The sequence below is a fragment of the Zophobas morio genome, unplaced genomic scaffold (genome assembly GCF_036711695.1).
Source record: "Zophobas morio isolate AGI-343-1 ecotype UQ-CSIRO unplaced genomic scaffold, CSIRO_AGI_Zmor_V1 ptg000020l, whole genome shotgun sequence".
Classification (NCBI taxonomy): domain Eukaryota; kingdom Metazoa; phylum Arthropoda; class Insecta; order Coleoptera; family Tenebrionidae; genus Zophobas; species Zophobas morio.
The window spans coordinates 2,050,739-2,069,813 of record NW_026972125.1 but is presented as its reverse complement, the minus strand read 5'-3'; the positions used below and the strand labels follow the sequence as shown (position 1 = coordinate 2,069,813).

Below are 19,075 nucleotides of genomic sequence, written 5' to 3'. Positions count from 1 at the left end.
TTTCATCATTTCAGTTTTAGAATTTTCCCATTGCACGGTTTTTCAATTTCGGATTCTTCTATTTTCCGATTTTCCAATTTTTCGATTTGTCGGTTTTTCGATTTTGGGACTTTGATTTTTCAATTTTTTAATTTATTTTAATTTTACACTTTTCGACTTACTATTTTTCATTTTTACGAAGTTTTGATGTTTCGATTTCTTGAGACTTCAGCTTTTCAATTTTTCAATATTTCAGTTTTCCATTTCTCGAAAATCTTCAATTTTTCGAAATTTCAGTGCTGGAATTTTTTAGTTTTTCGATTCTTCATTCTCCCGATTCGTTAAATTTTCGATTTTTCAATTTTCTGATGTTTCTGTTTTGGGTACTTACTTCAATTTTTCAATTCTTAATTTTTTTTCATTTTTCAATTTTTGATATTTGTTTTGGGATTTTTCAATATTTCGATTCTTAGATTTTTTGCTTTCTCGATTTAAATTTTAGAATCTTCAATTTTTTCAATTGGGATTGTCTGTTTTAGATTTTTCGGTTTTTAAATTTTTTGATTTCCCATTTTTTCGAATTTTCAATTTTTCGATTATTCGATTTAACGAGATTTTGATGTTTCGATTTTTTGATTGCTCAATTACTCGATTTATGCATTTTTCAGTTTTTAGAATTTTCAATTTTTTTAATTTAAATTTTTCAATTTTCGTTATTTCGATTTTGGCCAATTTTTTTGGGTTTCTCAATGTTTCGACTTTTTGACTTCTCGATTTCTCGATCTTTTGATTTTCGATTTCTTGGTTTTTCGATTTTATACTTTTTCGAAGTTTCCATTTTTCGGTTAACCGATTTTTCGATTTTTTAAATTTCAAAGTTTCGCTTCTTCGGGTTCTAAAGTTTAGATTTTTGAATTTTTCGACTTTCGACTTCTGGAGTCTTTTTCGAAGTATCGATTTTTCGGTTACCCGATTTCGATTTTTTAAATTTCGGAGTTCCGATTTTTCGATTTTTCGGTTTTTGAATTTTAGATTTTTGAATTTTTCCACTTTTCGATTTTCGACTTCTCGATTTATCAAGATTTGGATCTTTCCATGATTTGACTCTCAATTCCTCGATTTATCAATTTTTCGACTTTTCAACTTCTCGATTTCTCGATATTTTGATTTTTGATTTTTCGGTTATCCGATTTTTCGATTTTTTAAATTTCGGAGTTTCGATTTTTCGTTTTTTGGTTTTTAAATTTTAGATTTTTGAATTTTTCCACTTTTCGATTTTTGACTTATGGATTTTTGGATGTGGCGATAGTTTACTTTTTCGATTTTTCGATTTTTCATTTCAATTTTTCAAATGTTTCGATTTCTCAATCCATCGGTTTTTCGATTTCTAAGTTTTAAATTCTCTGTTTTCCAATTTTTCTTTTTTCATATTTTCGATTTTTTAATTTTTCATTGTTTTAAATTTTTCGATTCTTCAGTGTTCTGATTTCCCGATTTATCGAGCTTTGATCGTTCAGTCTCTCGATTGATCACTTTTTCAATTTATAACTTTTCATTTTTTTGCTTTTTAGTTTTTTATTTTTCTGCATTTAGATTTTTCGATTTTTCGATATTTCAATTTTTCAATTTTTCGAATTTTTCAATTTTTTGATTTCGATGTTTCAATGTTTTGATTGTCAATTTCTCGATTTATCGATTTTTCAACTTTCGTTTTCTCAATTTTTTGATATTTCAGTTTTGGGAGTTTTCAATTTTTTATACTTCAATTTTATAATTTCTCGATTTTTCTATTCTTCAATTTTCCGATGTTTCAGTTCAAGTTTACCGTTTTTAAATATGTATTTCTATTCTTCACATTTCCAATTTTTGAGTTTCTAAATTTTCAATTTTTCGATTTCTCAACTAACGATTTTTGATTTTTCCATTGTTCGACTTCTCGATTTTCCAATGTTTCAATTTTACACATCTTCAGTTGTTCAACTTTTGATTTTTCGGTTCATCGAATTTTTCAATTTCGATTGTTTGATTTTCCGATTTTTCATTTTTCAATTTTTCGAAATTTCAGTTTTGGGATTTTTCAGATTATTATTTATTACTCAATTTTCGATTTGAAACAATTTCTCAATTTTTCATTTTTTTCATTTTTTTCTCAGTGTTAATATCATACAATCTATCCAAACTAACCGCAAGAATTGTACTGAAAACATAAAATAAACAAATAACGTAAACACCACCAATAATCAATTCAAAAACGAAAAATAATCCACCAAATCAGCATGCAAACCGCACTCCAGCCCTGCCCCATCATTCCTCTTAATTTAATTTCGCCTCACATTCGAATCTCATTCCAGCCGAAATTGAATTTTCCTCCAAATACAGAAAACCTTTCGACGAACTCGCTTAATGTAGCCCCGTAATCTGGCAAAAATACATTTTTCGGGACGCGCTTTGTGAAAAAAAAGAAACACATTTCGTGTGCAAATACTTACTTATTTTGCCTCGGCTGGCGGCGGTTCGGGGATTTGTATTTCGGGAACGATTTTGATTAGGGAACGTTGTGTCAAACTATTGTTTAATTGTGTGGCGGAGCTTTAGAGGCTTTATGGAAATGGAGGGTTGTCATTGTGATATGTTATTGCGCTAACCTGGAGGAGGATTTGTTATAATGAAGGCTAAAAGGGATTTGAAATTTTAATAACGTAGTTGGAGAGGGGAAAGTTCGGGCGGGTTTGTGAATTATGTGGATGGGTTCTAACGGGTATTGTTGAATTATAACTAGGGGTTGTTTAGAAGGCGAAATTAATTTTGTGTACGGGATAACCTAGTTTTGGTGAATAGACTTGTTGGGAGAAAAATCGTATTTATTAAATATAAATATATACACACTAGTATTAGAACATCTAAGCCAACAGACTCTTGATCATGGCTTCGTACCCAGCGATCCCCTTTTTGTTAGCTTCAGCTTCCGACAACCCGTCGACTTTCTTCACCCAAGCAGACAACTTCTGGTACTTTTGCCCATCGAGAGGTACCAAGACGTTCAAAGTGGTGACCGTGGCGTACAGGTTGTAGTCAGCGATGGTGACGGACTCTCCAGCCATCCAGGATTTCTTTTCGAGGAAGGCTTCCAGGAAGGCGTACACAGCGTTTACGCTTTCTTTGTCGGAATCGTCGATGGATTTTTTCCCCGCTCGAAGGATGGCGGCCTGAAAAAATTTATGGTAAGAACTGGAAGTTAAGAGAGAATTGGATGGTAATTACGGTAATTCTGGCTCCGGCTGGGAATGCTACCCCACTGTCGAAATGTAGTCGTTGGTCTATTATGGCGCGTTTTGCCAGATCTTTGGGGTAGAGAGAGTCGTTTTTGGCGTATTTTGAAACCAAGTAGGCGTTGATGGCGTGGCTGTCCCAGATGGTAAGACCGTCGTCGTCCACAAGGGTGGGAACTGTGTGTTGTGGGTTAAGCTATAAACAAAAAAATTATTTATGTTGTGTACATATGCAACCAGTTATACATTTTGACTCAGTACTCAGACTCAACATTCATCTCACTTTTTTGAGTTTTTTTCTAGAAAAATATGCGTCCGGATAAAAAAAAATCGAAAAATTAAAAAAATTGAAAATCGAAACGTCACAACACAGAAAAATAGAATATTGAAAAATTTAAAAATGCAGAAATTTAACTGTGGAAAAATGGGAAATCGAAAATTTGAAAAATCGGGGAATCTAAAAATTGGAAAGTCGATAAATTGCAAAAGTCGGAAAAAACCAAGATGTCAAGACATCAAAACACCAAAACATGAATTTAAAAAATGAAAGAATTGAAAAAACAAAAAACTGAAAAATGAAAAATTTAAAAATTCGACGAACTCAAAAACAGAAATATCGAGGAACAGAAAAATCCAGAAATCGAAATCGAAAATTAAAAAAAAAAGAAAATTAAAATTATAAAAAAAAATCGAAAACTAGATAAATCGAAAAGTAGAAAAATCTAAAAACCGAGAAATTCAAAATTAAATCGAGAAATTGGACAATTGGAAAGTAAAACTGAAAAGCCAAGAAATTAAACAATTCTAAAATTAAAAGGACGAAAGTGTTTAAATGGAAACATTGAAAAACTGGAAAAACGAAAAATCGAAAAACCATAAATCTATCTCAGAAAACGGAAGATCAAAACATGGAAAAATTGAAAAACCGAAAAATTCAAGAATCGAAACATCAAAAAATGGAGAAATCGAGAACTCGAGAAGTCGAAAAGTCCATAAATCGAAAAATGGAGATATTGAAAAATTTAAAAATCCAGAAATCAAACTGTTGAAAAAAATTGAGAAATCCAAAATTTGAAAAATCAAGAAATATAAAAATCGCCAAATTTAAAAATTCGAAGAACCAAAAAACAGAAATATCGAAGATGTCAAAAATGTGAAATATTGAAAAGTCGAAAAGTCTCAAAATCGATAAACCGAGAAATTGAAAACTAAAAAATCGAAAAATTGGAAAATTGGAAACTAAAACTGAAAAACCAAGAAATTAAAAAATTCTGAAACTAAATGACGAAAATTTGGAAAATCGGAACATCGAAAAATTGAAAAAACGAAAAATCGAAAATTTCAGAAAACGAAAAATCGAAACATCGAAAAATTGAAAAAACGAAAAATCGAAAAACCAAGAAGTTGAAAAATCGATAAATCCAGAACTCGAAAAATCGGGAAGTCCATAAATCGAAAAATTGAGAAATCTAAAAATTTTAAAATCCTGAAATTGAACTGTTGAAAATAATAAAGAACTCGAAAATTTGAAAAATCAAGAAATCTAAAAATCCCCCAATTGTATTATTGTAATCTTGAGATGTCAAGATATCTAAACATAAAAAACTCATAAAAATGAAGAATTGAAAAATCGAAAAGTATAAAATTAAAAAAAAAATGGAAAAATTGAAAAAACAAAAATTTAAAAATTCGACGAATTGACAATAGAAATATCAGAGAACAGAAAAATCGAGAAATCGAAATCTAAAATTTAAAAAATGAAAAATTAAAATATCGAAAACTTGAAAGAATCGAAAAATGGAAAAATGGAATAGTATAAAAATCAAAAACCCGAGAAATCAAAATTTAAAAAAATTAAAAATTGGAAAATTGGAAAATTGAAGAATCCTTAAACTGAGAAACAACGAAATTAAAAAATTCTAAACCTAAAATGACGAAAATTTGGAAAATCGAAACATCGAAAATTTGGAAAAACGAAAAATAGAAAAAAACGAAAAATCGAAGAACCAAAAAGTCGAAAAATCGAAAATTTCAGAAAACGAAAAATCGAAACATCGAAAAATTCAAAAACCGAAACATCCAGAATTGAAAAGTCGAGAAGTCCAGAAATCGAAAAATAGAGAAATCGAAAATTTGAAAAATTTAGAAATCTAAAAATCGGCAAATTGAAAAATTGTAAAAATCGAAAAGTGCAAAATTAAAGAAAAATGAAAAAATTGAACAAAAACTGAAAAATCAAAAATTTAAAAATTCGAAATTTGAAAAATAGAAATATCGATGTACAGAAAAATCGAGAAATCGAAAAATCGTAAAATAGATAAATCGAAAAATAGAAAAATCGAAAAACCGAGAAATCCGAAATTAAATCCAGAAATTGGATATTCGGAAACTAAAACTGAAAAACCAAGACACTACAAAATTTTAAAACTAAAATGACGACAATTTGGAAAATCGAAACATCGAAAAATTGGAAAACCGAAAAATCGAAAAATCAAGAAGTTGAAAAATCGATAAATCCCGAACTCGAAAAGTCGGGAAGTCCATAAATCGAAAAATTGAGAAATCGAAAAATTTTAAAATCCAGAAATTGAACTGTTGAAAAAAATAAAGAACTCGAAAATTTGAAAAATCAAGAAATCTAAAAATCCCCAAATTGTAAAATTGTAATCTTGAGATGTCAAGAAATCTAAACATAAAAAACTCGTAGAAATGAAGAATTGAAAAATCGAAAAGTGTAAAATTAAAAAAAAAAATGGAAAAATTGAAAAAACAAAACTCTGAAAAATCAAAAATTTAAAAATTCGACGAATTGAAAATAGAAATATCAGAGAACAGAAAAATCGAGAAATCGAAATCTAAAATTTAAAAAATGAAAAATTAAAATATCGAAAACTTGAAAGAATCGAAAAATCGAGATATCAAAAAAACGAAAAATGGATAAATCGAATAGTATAAAAATCAAAAAACCGAGAAATCGAAATTTAAAATAATTGAAAAATTGGAAAATTGAAGAATCCTTAAACTGAAAAACCACGAAATTAAAAAATTCTAAACCTAAGATGACGAAAATTTGGAAAAGCAAAACATCGAAAAATTGGAAAAACAAAAATAGAAAAAAAAAGAAAAATCGAAGAATCAAAAAGACGAAAAATCGACAATCTCACAAAACGTAAAATCGAAACATCAAAAAATTCAAAAAACGAAACATCAAAAAGTCGGGAAGTTCAGAAATCGCAAAATTGAAAAATAGAAAAATTAAAGAATTGCAAAACCGAAAAATCGAGAAATTGAAAAATTCTAAAACTGGAACATTAAGCAATTGAAACATTAAAAAATCGAGTAATCGAGAACTCGAAACGTCGGGAAATCCATAAATCTAAAAATTGGGAAATCGAAAAATGGAGATCCGAAAACTCGAAAGATCGAGCAATTGAAACGTCACAACATCGAAAAATTTAAAAATCCAGAAAATGAACTGTTGAAAAAAATAGGGAAATCGAAAATTTGAAAAATCGAGAAGTACCTATGTATAAAAATCGGCAAATTGAAAAATTGTAAAAATCGATAAATCGATGTCAAGAAATCGAAATATCAAAAACTCCTGAAAATGAAGAATTGAAAAATCGAAAAATGTAGAACTAAAAAAAAAAATGCAAAAATTTAACAAACAAAAAACTGAAAAATGAAAAAAATAAAAATTCGACGAAGTGAAAAATAGAAATATTTGGGCAACAGAAAAATCGAGAAATCGGAATATAAAACTTAGAAAATTAAAAATTAAAATATCGAAAACTTAAAGAATGGAAAAATCGAGATATCAAAAAATCGAAAAATGGATAAAACGAAAAGTAGAAAAACAGAAAACCGAGAAATCGGAAATTAAAAAAATCAAAAAATTGGAAAATCGGAAAACTGAAGAATCCTAAAACTAAAAAACCAAGAAATTCAAAAATTCTAAAACTAAAATGACGAAAATTTGGAAAATAGAAACATTGAAAAATTGGACAAACGAAAATTTGAAATAACAAAGAATTCAAAAATCGAAACATCATAAAGTCGTGAAGTTCAGAAATCGAAAAATTGAAAAATATAAAAATAGAGGAATTGAAAAACTGAAAAATTGAGAAATGGAAAAATTCTAAAATTGGAATGACGAAAGATTGGGAAGAATCGGAACATAGAAAAATCCAAAAATACAAACACTGAAATATTGAACAATCGAAAAAAAATTGACAAATCCCAAAACGGAAACATAAAAAGATCAAAAAATGGAAAAGTCGAAGTCGAGAAATAAAAAAAATTTAAAAAAACAAAAAATTGAAAACAAGACTGAAAATCGAAAAATTGAAGAATTAGAAAACTGAAAAATCAAAAAATCAAGAAGTCGAAATGTCGAAAAATCGAAAAAAGTGATTAATTGAAAAATGGAGAAAGCGAAAAGTCCGAAAACTCGAAAAGTTAGAAACGTCAGAAGTTGAAAAATTGAAAAATTCTATACCGAAACATCGGAAAATTGAGAATTCGGAAAATTAAAAATTCTGAAGAATCGAAAAATTAGAAAATCGAAAAACTGAAAAATCGAGAAATTGAAAAATTCTAAAATTGGAATGCCGAAAGATTGGGAAGAATCGGAACATAGAAAAATTAAAAAACTGAAACATTGAGAAACCGAAATATCAAAGGATCGAGAAATCGAAATAGACCAAAATCGAAAAATAGAAAAGTTAAAATTGAAAATTGAAAAATTTAAATAAAAAAAGACGAAAAACCGGAAAGTCGAAAAACTGAATAATCAAAAAATTTACCAGAATTGAAAAGTCACAAATATCGATTAAACTAGAAATTGAAACATTGAAAAATCGAAAATATAGGAACTTCAAAAATTGAAATACATATTGAAGTTTCGAAAAAATTTAAAAAGCGAGAAATTTAAAAATTGAAAAATCCAAGAACTGAAAAACCGTAAAAATTAAAAACAGAAAAACCGAAAAATTGAAAAAACCGCATCATCGAAAAATACCAACTGAAAAACCGAAAAAAAATTGAAGAATAAAAAATTCACAAATCCCAAAACTGAAGCATAAAAAAATAAAACAATGGAAAAGTCGAAGTCCAGAAATCGAAAATTTAAAAAAATCGAAAAATTGAAAAATAAACCTGAATAATCGAAAAATTGAAGAATCAGAGAACTGAAAAATCAAAAAATCGATAACTCGAAAAATTAAACAAGGGAAAATGAAAAAATGAAAATTCGAAAAAAATCGATTAATTGAGAAATTGAGGAACCTAAAACTCGAAAAGTTAGAAACGTCAGAAATTGAAAAATTGAAAAATTCTAAGCCGAAACATCGGAAAATTGAGAAAATCGAAAATTGAAAATTTTGAGAAATCGAAAATTTAAAGAACTGAGAAACTGAAGAATGAAAAATTGAAATATCGAGAATTTTTTTTGAGAAATCGAAAAATCAATAAATTAAAAAATGGAAAAGAGTAATTGAACAATGAAAAAATCGAATCATCAAAACCTCGTTAAACTGAGAAATCGAAAAATTGAAAAATCAAAAAATAACATTTCAAAAAATTTGAAAATCAAAAAATTTAAAAAAAATTCTAAAATTTAAATCGAGAAATCGAAATATTAAAAAAATTCCAAAAATATCGAAAAAATGAAAAATGAAAAAAATTAAGAAACAAAAAATTAAAAAAAACCATCGGGAAATTGAAGAATCGAAAAACTGAAAAATCCCTAGTATGAAATAATTCAGAAATGGAAAACCGAGATGTTAAGAAATCTAAACATCAGTAACTCCTAAAAATGAAAAATTGTAAATCAAAAACCGCAAAATTAAAAAAAAAAAATAGAAAAACTTAAAAATTCGGAAAACTGAAGAATAGAAATATTGAAAAATTGAAAAATTGAAGTCTCAAAACCGAAAAACCGGGAAATTGAAAATGAATAAAATCGAAAAACTGAAAAATCGAGAAATTGAAAAATTCTAAAACTGAATTGACGAAAAATTCGAAAGAATCGAAACAGAAAAATTCAAATACCAAAGGATCGAGTAATCGAAACATCAAAAGACCAAGAAATCGACAAATCGAAAAGTCTGGAAGTCATAAATCGAAAAATCGAAAAGTAAAATATTGAAAATAAAAAAATTTAAAATAAAAAAAAAATAAAAATAAAACATTGAAAAATGGATAAGTCAAAAATCCAAAATATCAAAGTGTCGTTAAACCGAGTAAACGAAACGTTGAAAATTTTAAAAGCCAAAAAATCCAGACAGACAAACTTTCAAAAACCGAAGATTCTAAAAGGAGAAATCGAAAAATCGAAGAATCGAAACTGGAAAACTAAGAAATCGAAAATGTAACGAATCGGTAAATTGACGAATGGAAAAATTGAAAAATTCCAACACTGAAATATCAAACAATCGAAAAGCCGAAAAGTCGAAAAATCGAAAAACCATGAAATCGAAAAATTTGGATATCGAGAAATAGAAAACTTGTGACAACGAATAACTGAAAAATCGGAAAATTTAAAAATCGAAAAAATTCGTAAAATAGAAATATCGAAGAAGTGAAAAATGGAAAATTTGAGAAATCGAGGAATCGAGGAATCGAAAAATCTAAATTTTCAAAATTGAGAAATTATAATATCGAAAAATAGAAAAAACGAAAAATTGGATCTTCAAAAAATCGAAAAATTTAGAAATCTAATAAATTTCAAAATCCAATAGTTGAAAAAATAATAAATCGAAAAATCAAAAAATTGAAAAAGTTAAAAACCGAAAAATCAAAAAATCGAAAAGCAGAAAAATTGAAGTACTGAATAATTCCTAAATTGCAATATCGAAAAATGAAAAAGCCAGAAATCGTATAGTCGAAAAACCGATAATTAAAAAAATCAAAAAAACCGAAAAATCGAAACACTGAAAAGTCGAGAAATCGAGAAATCGAAAATCATGTATGTTGTGTATATATGCAACCGGTTATACACGCAGTTCAACTATAATCTACGACTCAGATTTTTTGAAAGTTTTCGCCTCTTGTACATATGGTTTGGTGATTTTAATTTAAAATCAAAATATTTTAAGAAAATATTTCACTTTTTTTTATGAGTTTTTCCAGACCCCAAGACATGGGTATCTTTACAATAATTATCTTTATTTCTAAAAAATTCTTTGAAATTCAACAAACCGCTGTCGTTACCTTTAGGTACTCGGGCTTCAAATGCTCCCCCTTGCTCAAATCCACCAATTTCTCCTCCATCTGCAACCCGATCGCTTTCGCTGTGATCTGAACCGATCGAACAGCAGGACTAGCCGGAAGCATATACAAAGTGGGAGCCATAGTGACGCTGTTCACACTACACCGGTCACAGAACTTGTGCTATAAGGTCAACAGGCTGCGGTTTTATAACCGTGGCAGTGATACGAGGAAAATTCGTGAACGTGTGAATGAGTCATTGATTCATAGTAGCCGGTACCCGTTACGAGTTGATCGGTCGTTCGCGCTTTGAAGCGGCTAATTAGCGACAAATTGCCCCACTCGATCGAGCTTTTAATTAACTTTCGCAAAAATTGCGGGATAATAGGCCGAATGGGGGCAGGAAATGCCGCTCCTTTATGTGTTTGTTGTACTAACGATAAAAAATACCCAATTAATGTTGGATTTGAGTCAACCCAAAGGAAACCCACTCCTTATCTAATACGAATCCGCAAACATCGATAACCCAAACCGCTGTCTCATTTCGCTTTACGCAACAATTTCCACTCCCGTTCTTAGAAAAATCGCCTTTGATAGCACGCTTTGAGTATTTAGGTCATGTAGGGGTGCCAAGTATAATTAAACTCGTTGTCGCGTAATAAATTTATTCAAACACAGCTACTGCAATTTACTCTTCATCATGGTAGTGAAGACCTCCAGCCCCTTCTTGCTCACTTCCGCTTCAGGCAAAGCGTCGACTTTCTTAAGCCAAGCTGCCACTTTTGGAAACTTCTGGGAGTCCACGGGGACGAGGACGTTGCTTCCGGAGATGGTGGCGTAGAGGTTGTAGTCGGCGATGGTGACGGAGTCACCAGCCATCCACTGTTTTCCGTCGAGGAAGGCCTCCAAGAATTCGTACACTTGAGTCAGACTTTCCTTGTCCTTGTCCGTCAAACTGGTTTTACCTTCGCGCAGAATTTGACCCTGATGAGTAATTTATTAGTGGACGAAACGCACCAAGTTTGAATGACTTACTATGATGGTGATGCCTCTGGCAAAAGCCACCCCCGAGTCGAAGTGGAGCCTCTGGTCCACAATGGCCCGTTTTTTCAAGTCTTTGGGGTAGAGGGAGTCGTTCTTTCCGTATTTTGAGACGAGGTAAGGGTTGATGGCGTGGCTGTCCCACACGATGAAGCCGTCATCGTCCACGAGGGTTGGAACGGTGTGTTGGGGGTTGATCTACCAAAGTGTTATTACTGGAAGAGGGAAAGGGTCCGACTTACTTTCAAGTATTCAGGTTGTAGGTGTTCCCCTTTCTGGAAATCAACAGCTTTCTCCTGGAGTTGGATTCCAAGGGCTTTTGCGGTTATAAGGACTGACCTAACCGGAGGGCTTGGAGCAATCATGTACAAAGTAGGAGCCATGGTTGAATTTGTATTGTATTACACTTACTGATAATACCGAACAGGTGCAGATGTATTTATTATCACGAAAAGTGCTCTAACTTGATAACAGGATAGTTTCAAGTGCTTGTTATTTAATAGTTAGTGAGTAATGTAACTAATAATGGAAACAATTTAGACTGACCTTCACTTCAAGGTTGGTTCTTACGTAGAGAGGATTGAATCTTAATATACAATCAAACAATTCTAACTACATGTTTAAAATTTAGTCCCATCATCGGCCTCTTCAAACATAGAACCTGGTGATTCATTGATTATTTTAGTCGAGAACTTTCTATTGACACGACGTGATAAAAGATAAACACAAAATTACTGCTGAGTCAAAAAGTGAAGGTCAACCGCAAAATTATTGCAGTTTACTGTTGATCAAACTTTCAAAAATCGCTAGCCCCTTTTTAGAGGCTTCGGCTTCCGGCAGACCTCCGACTTTTTCGAACCATCCAAACTACTTCAAAAACCAGTCCTCGAGATTCTTTCAAACTACCTCGAAAACCAGACACAGAAGGATTCCGAGATTATTTCAAATTACTTCAAAAACCAGACACAAAAGGTCCCCGAGATTCTTTCAAACTACTTCGAAAACCAGACACAAGAGGTCCCCGAGATTCTTTCAAACTACTTCTAAAACCAGATGCATAAAGTCTGCGAGATTCTATGAAATTACTTTAAAAACCAGTCAAAAAAGCCACAAAAAGTCTTCGAGATTCTTTCAACCTACTTCAAAAACCAGCCATAAAAAGTCCTCGAAATTCTTTCAAACTACCTCGAAAACCACACACAAGAAGACCCCCAGATTCTTTCAAACTACATACTTCAAAAACCAGAAACAAAAAGCCTGCAAGATTCTTTCAAACTACTTCAAAAACCAGTCAGAAAAGGTCCTCGAGATTCTTTCAAAACAGGTATTTCAAAAACCACTACTTGAAAAACTAATCAGAAAAAGTCTCGGAGATTCTTTCAAATTATTTAAAAAAACAGACACAAAAGTCCTCTAAATTTTTCCAAACTACTTCAAAAACCAGCCAGAGAACGAATTCTGAGAATCATACTTCAAAAAAACCCAAGGGGCCACCAAAACCAAACAAAGAATCGCAGAGATTCTTTCAAATTACTTCAAAAACAAGACAAGGGAATCTCGAGAATCTTTACAATTATTTACTTCAAAAAGAAAGCTCATGGGATCCTCGATATTCTTTCAAATATATCCAAAACCAAGACAAGGGAACCCCTAGACTCTTTAAAATTACTTCAAAAGGGGTGTTCGAGATTCTTTCAAAATAGATACTTCAAAAAACCCAAGGGGTGAGATTCTTTCAAGCTACTTGAAAATCAAAACACAAGGGGTCCACGAAATTCTTTCAAATTACTTCAAAAACAAGACAAGGAAACCCCGAGATTCTTTACAACTACCTACTTCGAAAATAGAACTCAAGAGATCTTCGAAATTATTTCAAACTATTTAGGTACTTCAAAAATAAGACACAAAGCGTGCCCGAGATTCTTTCAAACTACATACTTCAAAAAGAACCCAAGGTATCAGGGAAAAATTTAGAAACTCGAAAAACTGAAGAATGGAAAAATTAAAAAATCGAAAATTTCAAAAATTTAAAATCGAAGAAATGAAAAAGTGAAAAATTGTGAATTCGAAAAGGAAACAAATTGAAAATTCGAATATCGAAAAGTAGAACATTCGATGAATCAAATATTCGAAAAAAAAAAAAATTCGAAAAAATCGAAAACTCAAGAAATTAAGAAAAAAATTGATAATCTGAAAATTCGAGAAAATAATTGAAACTCTAAAAATTGAAGAATGCATAACTTAAAAATCAAAAATCTAAAATTCGAAAATTCGAAGAATTGAAAAATTGAAAAATCGAGAAATCGAAAAGGAAAGAAATTGAAAATTCGAATATAAGAAAATCGAATATTCAATGAATTAAGTATTCAGAAAACTAAAATCGAAAAGTGGGAAAACCGAAAATCGAAAAATCAAAAATTGAAAAAGAGAAAAACCGAAAAATAAAAATATAAAAAAATCAAAAATTTGAAATATCGAAAAACTGAAAAATCTTGAAATCAAAAAGAAAATAAATTGAAAATTCATCATCGACATTCTTTAACAAGACCTGCAAGGTGTCTTCGAGATTTTTTCAAATGTCTACAAAAACAAGACAAGAAAACCCCGAGATTTTTTAAAATTACTTTAAAAACAACGCTCAAAAGGAGTCCTCAAGATTCCTTAAAAATACTTCAAAAAAAAAAACAAGGGGTGCCCGAGATTCTTTCAAATATCTTCTAAAACAAAATAAGGAAACTCCGAGATTCTTTAAAATTACTTCGAAAATAGAGCTCAAGGGGTCCCCGAGATTCTTTCAAACTAGATACTTCAAAAATTAGACACAAGGGGTCGGGCAGATACTTTCAAGTTACATACATCAAAAACACACAAGGGGTCACCGAGATTCTTTCAAAATTACTTCAAGAGCAAAACCCCCAAGAAGTCCTCGAGATTCCTTCAAATTACTTCATTACTTCAAAAACAGATCCACAGGATGTTCCCCAGATTCCTTCAAATTACTTCAAAAATAAAACACAAATGGTTCCAGAGATTCTTTCAAATTACTTTAAAAACAAGACAAAGAAACCCCGAGATTCTTTACAACTACCTACTTCAAAAATAAAGTTCAAGACATCCTCGAGATTATTTCAAACTATTTAGGTACTTCAAAAACCAGACACAAAGCGTGCCCGAATCTCTTTCAAACTACATACTTCAAAAAAAACCCAAGGAACCAGGGAAAAATCTAGAAACTCGAAAAACTGAAGAATGCAAACATTAAAAAAACGAAAATTTCAAAAATTTAAAATCGAAGAATTGAAAAACTGAAAAATTGTGAATTCGAAAAGGAAACAAATTGATAAATCGAATATCGAAAAGTAGAACATTCGATGAATCAAATATTCGAAAAAACAAAAATTCGAAAAAATCGAAAACTAGAGAAATTAAGAAAAAATTGAAAAATTGAAAAATCGAGAAATCGAAAAGGAAAGAAATTCTAATTTCGAATATAAGAAAATCGAATATTCAACAAATTAAGTATTCAGAAAACTAAAATCGGAAAAGTGGGAAAACCGAAAAATAAAAATATAGAAAAATCGAAAATTTGAAATATCGAAAACCGAAAAACTGAAAATTTGAAAATTTTAAATATCGGAAAATTGGAAGCCGAAAACAAAGTCAAAAAATGGAAAAATCCAAATTTAGAAAAATCCAAAATTTAATGAATCAGTTATGTATTTTGAGAATTAAGAAACCGGAAAGCAAAAAATTTGAAAAATCGAAAATTCGAGGAATTGAAAAACCGAAAAATCTTGAAATCAAAAAGGAAATAAAGTGAAAATTCATCACCGACATTCTTTAACAAGACCCGCAGGGTGTCTTCGAGATTTTTTCAAAGGTCTACAAAAACAAGACAAGAAAACTCCGAGATTTTTTAAAATTACTTTAATAAAATAAATATAAATATAAACCGAAAGTCAAAAAATGGAAAATTCGAAATTTAGAAAAATCCAAAATTTAAAAATCAGTTATGTATTTTGGGAATTAAGAAACAGGAAAGCAAAAAATTTGAAAAATCGAAAATCTTATAATCAAAAAGGAAATAAATTGAAAATTCATCAGCCACATTCTTTAACAAGACCCGTAGGGTGTCTTCGAGATTCTTTCAAATACTTATCTGCAATAACAAGACAAGAAAACCCCCAGATTTTTTAAACTGGCTTACTTCAAAAACAAAAAACAAGTGGTGCCCGAAATTCTTTCACATATCTTCTACACAAAACAAGGAAACTCCGAGATTCTTCAAAATTATTTCGAAAATAGAGCTCAAGGGGTCCCCGAGATTTTTTCAAACTAGATACTTAAAAAATTAGACACAAGGGGTCCTGCATATATTTTCAAGTTGCATACTTCAAAAAACACAAGGGGTCACCGAGATTTCTTCAAATTACTTCAAAAATAAAACACAAATGGTTCCAGAAATTCTTTCAAATTACTTCAAAAGCAAGACAAGGAAACCCAGAGATTCTTTACAACTGCCTACTTCAAAAATAAAGCTTAAGGGGTCCTCGAGATTCTTTCAAAACCCAGATTCAAAGCGTGCCCGAGATTCTTTCAAACCACATACTTCAAAAAAACTCACGGATTACCAACATTTTTTAACAAAACTCACAGTGAGTCCTCGTGATTCTTTCAAATATCTCAAAAAACAAGACAAGGGAACCTAGAGATTCTTTAATATTTCTTCAAAAACAAAGCTCAAAGAGTCCTCGAGATTCTATGAACCTACTTCAAAAAGAAAACACAAGAGGTTCTCGAGATTCTTTCAAATATTTTCAAAAACTAGCTAAGGAAACTCCGAGATTCTTTAAAATTACTTCAAAAGCAGAGCTCAAGGAGTCCCGGAGATTCTTTCAAACTAGATGAGTGAGTAATGTAGCTAATAATGTAATTAATTAGGATTGACCTTCACTTCAAGGTTCTTAATAACAATCAAACAATTCTGACTAAGTGTTGTTTTTTTTCTTTACAATTTAGTCCCATCATTGGCCTCTTCAAACATAGGACGTGGTGATTCATTGATTATTTTAGACGAGAAGTTTCTATTGACACGACGTGATAAAAGATAAACACAAAAATATTGCTGTGTCAAAATGCATTAAAAAAATGAAAGTCAACCGCAAAATTATTGCAGCTTACTGCTGATCAAACTTTCAAAAATCGCTAGCCCCTTTTTAGTGGCTTCGGCTTCCGGTAAATTCCCGACTTTGTCGAACCACGTAGCCACTTTCGGGTACTTCTGTCCATCGATGGGTACTAAGACGTCCCCAGCAGACACCGTAGCGTAGAGGTTGTAGTCCGCAACGGTCAAGCAATCCCCGGCCATCCATGGTTTCCCATCATCCAGAAAAGCTTCCAAAAAAGCGTACACTTGCTCCACTCTGGTCTTGTCGTTGTCGTCCAGACAAGTCTTTCCTTCGTAAAGAATGCAGCGCACGATTCCAGCGACTGCGCCAAAAGCGACGCTTCCGTTGAAGTGGAGTCGTTGGTCGACGATGGCGCGTTTTTGCAAATCTTGGGGGTACAAAGAGTCGTCTTTGGCGTATTTCCCGATTAGGTAAGGGTTGATGGCGTTGCTGTCCCAGACGGCGAAGCCGTCGTCGTCCACGAGGGTCGGGACGGTATGTTGGGGGTTAAGCTGGTGCAATATTCTTACTATTTTTGAAAAAAAGTAATGTTTGACTTACTTTTAAGTATTCGGGTTGTAGGTGCTCTCCGGCTGGGAAGTTGATGATTTTCTCGTTCAGTGTTAGTCCGAGGGCTTTGGCGGTCATTAGGACCGACCTGACTGGGGGGCTTGGGGGGATCATGTATAGAGTGGGTGCCATGGTACTAAACTGTACGTTTCGAGAGTGCAGAGACTAATGAGAGTAATTTCGATTGACCTTCCTTTGCAGGGTTTGCACAGAAAATCGAACCGGTGATAAATTATTCAACTTGTTCGATCACTTCAAGTCGGGAGTGACTGCGCTGTGTTTCTTATTTGTGTTGTCAACACGTTTTGTAATTAAATTATTTTGGATATTTTGGTGGAGTCAATATAGATTGTGATAAAAATTCAATTTGCATCGTCACGTCACTTGATGACATGGCGTGATAACTGAAATTCGTGAGAACAAAATTTTTGTTAATTCCAGAGATTAGATAGGTTTTCAATGCCATGAAAGAGTTGCAATGTCAGGGGTGGATGGGACTGGCGGGAAATCGGGAATTTTCTAGAGGAGTCAGTAGGTGTGGTATATCACAGCTCCGAGACCAAATTTTATATATAATTACTTTAAAAACAAGACACATGGAGTCCTCAAGTTTCTTTCAAACTACTTCAAAACCAAAACACACAGGGTTCCCGCGATTATTTCAAATTTCTTCAAAAACAAGAAAAGGGACCCCCGAGATTCTTTCAAACTAATTCAAACTAGGCATAATCAGACATAAGTGGTCCCAGAGATACTTTCAAACTACATACCAAAAAACCCAAGGGATGGCCGAGATTCTTTAATAAGAGCTACAGGAATTCCCCAAGATTCTTTCAAATTACTTCAAAACCAAAACAAGAGCTCCCAAAGATACTTTAAAATTACTTCAAAAACAAAGCCGAAACAGTCCTCGAGATTCTATCAAACTACTTCAAAAACAAAACACAAGGGGTGGCCGAAATTCTTTAAAATATCTTCAAAAACAAGACAAGAGAACTCCGAGACATTTTAAAATAACTTCAAAAACCGAGTTCAAAGAGTCCCCGAGATTCTTTCAAACAACATACTTCAAAAGAAACGAAAAGATCACCGAGATTCTTTAACAAAAGCCACAGGGAGTCCCCGAGATTCTTTAAAATTACTTCAAAAACAAAGCTAAAACACTCCTCGAAATTCTATCAAACTCCTTCAAAAACAAAACACAAGGGGTGCCCGAAATTATATAAAATATCTACAAAAACAAGACAAGAGAACTCCGAGTTTATTTAAAATGACTTCAACAACAGAGCTCAAGGAATCCCAGATATTCTTTAAAACTAGGTACTTACTTCAAAAATCAGACACAAACTACATCCTTACTTCAAAAAACCCAAGAGATCACCGAAATTCTTTAATAAGAGCCAGATTCTTTCAAACTACTTCAAAAAATAACACAAGGAGTCCCCAAGATTCTAAAAACAAGATAAGGAAACCCCGCGATTCTTTAAAACTACTTCAAAAACAAAACCCAAACAATCCTCGAAACTCTATCAAACTACTTCAAAAACCAAATATAAGACGTGCTCGAAATTCTTTAAAGTATCTTCCAAAACAAGACAAGAGAACTCCGAGATTGTTTAAAATGACTTAGAAACAGAAGTCAAAGAGATTCTTTCAAACTACGTACTTCAAAAGAAACGAAGAGATCACCGAAATTTTTTAATAAAAGCCACAGGGAGTCCCCAAGATTCTTTCAAATATTTTCAAAAACAAGATAAGGGAACCCCGAAATTTTTTTAAATTATTCAAAAACAAAATCCAAACAGTTCTCGAGATTCTTTCAAACTACTTCGAAAACAG

General features: G+C 31.6%; 2 protein-coding genes across 2 annotated transcripts; both read right to left on the bottom strand.

The window, feature by feature from the left end:
- Nucleotides 1–2,819: 2,819 nt before the first annotated feature.
- On the bottom strand, nucleotides 2,820–12,051 carry LOC135131297 (uncharacterized). The gene is made up of 7 exons (XM_064058965.1): nucleotides 11,741–12,051; nucleotides 11,493–11,696; nucleotides 11,140–11,441; nucleotides 10,703–10,775; nucleotides 10,461–10,640; nucleotides 3,241–3,444; nucleotides 2,820–3,185 (listed from the first exon to the last, which is right to left on the bottom strand). Exons 1-7 carry the CDS (start codon nucleotides 11,879–11,881, stop codon nucleotides 2,880–2,882), a joined length of 1,410 nt encoding a protein of 469 aa, XP_063915035.1. The 5' UTR covers nucleotides 11,882–12,051; the 3' UTR covers nucleotides 2,820–2,879.
- Nucleotides 12,052–16,466: 4,415 nt separating this feature from the next.
- On the bottom strand, nucleotides 16,467–17,528 carry LOC135131381 (glutathione S-transferase 1-like). Its single transcript, XM_064059061.1, has 2 exons — nucleotides 17,228–17,528; nucleotides 16,467–17,178 (listed from the first exon to the last, which is right to left on the bottom strand). Exons 1-2 carry the CDS (start codon nucleotides 17,366–17,368, stop codon nucleotides 16,666–16,668), a joined length of 654 nt encoding a protein of 217 aa, XP_063915131.1. The 5' UTR covers nucleotides 17,369–17,528; the 3' UTR covers nucleotides 16,467–16,665.
- Between the last annotated feature and the right edge of the window lie 1,547 nt (nucleotides 17,529–19,075).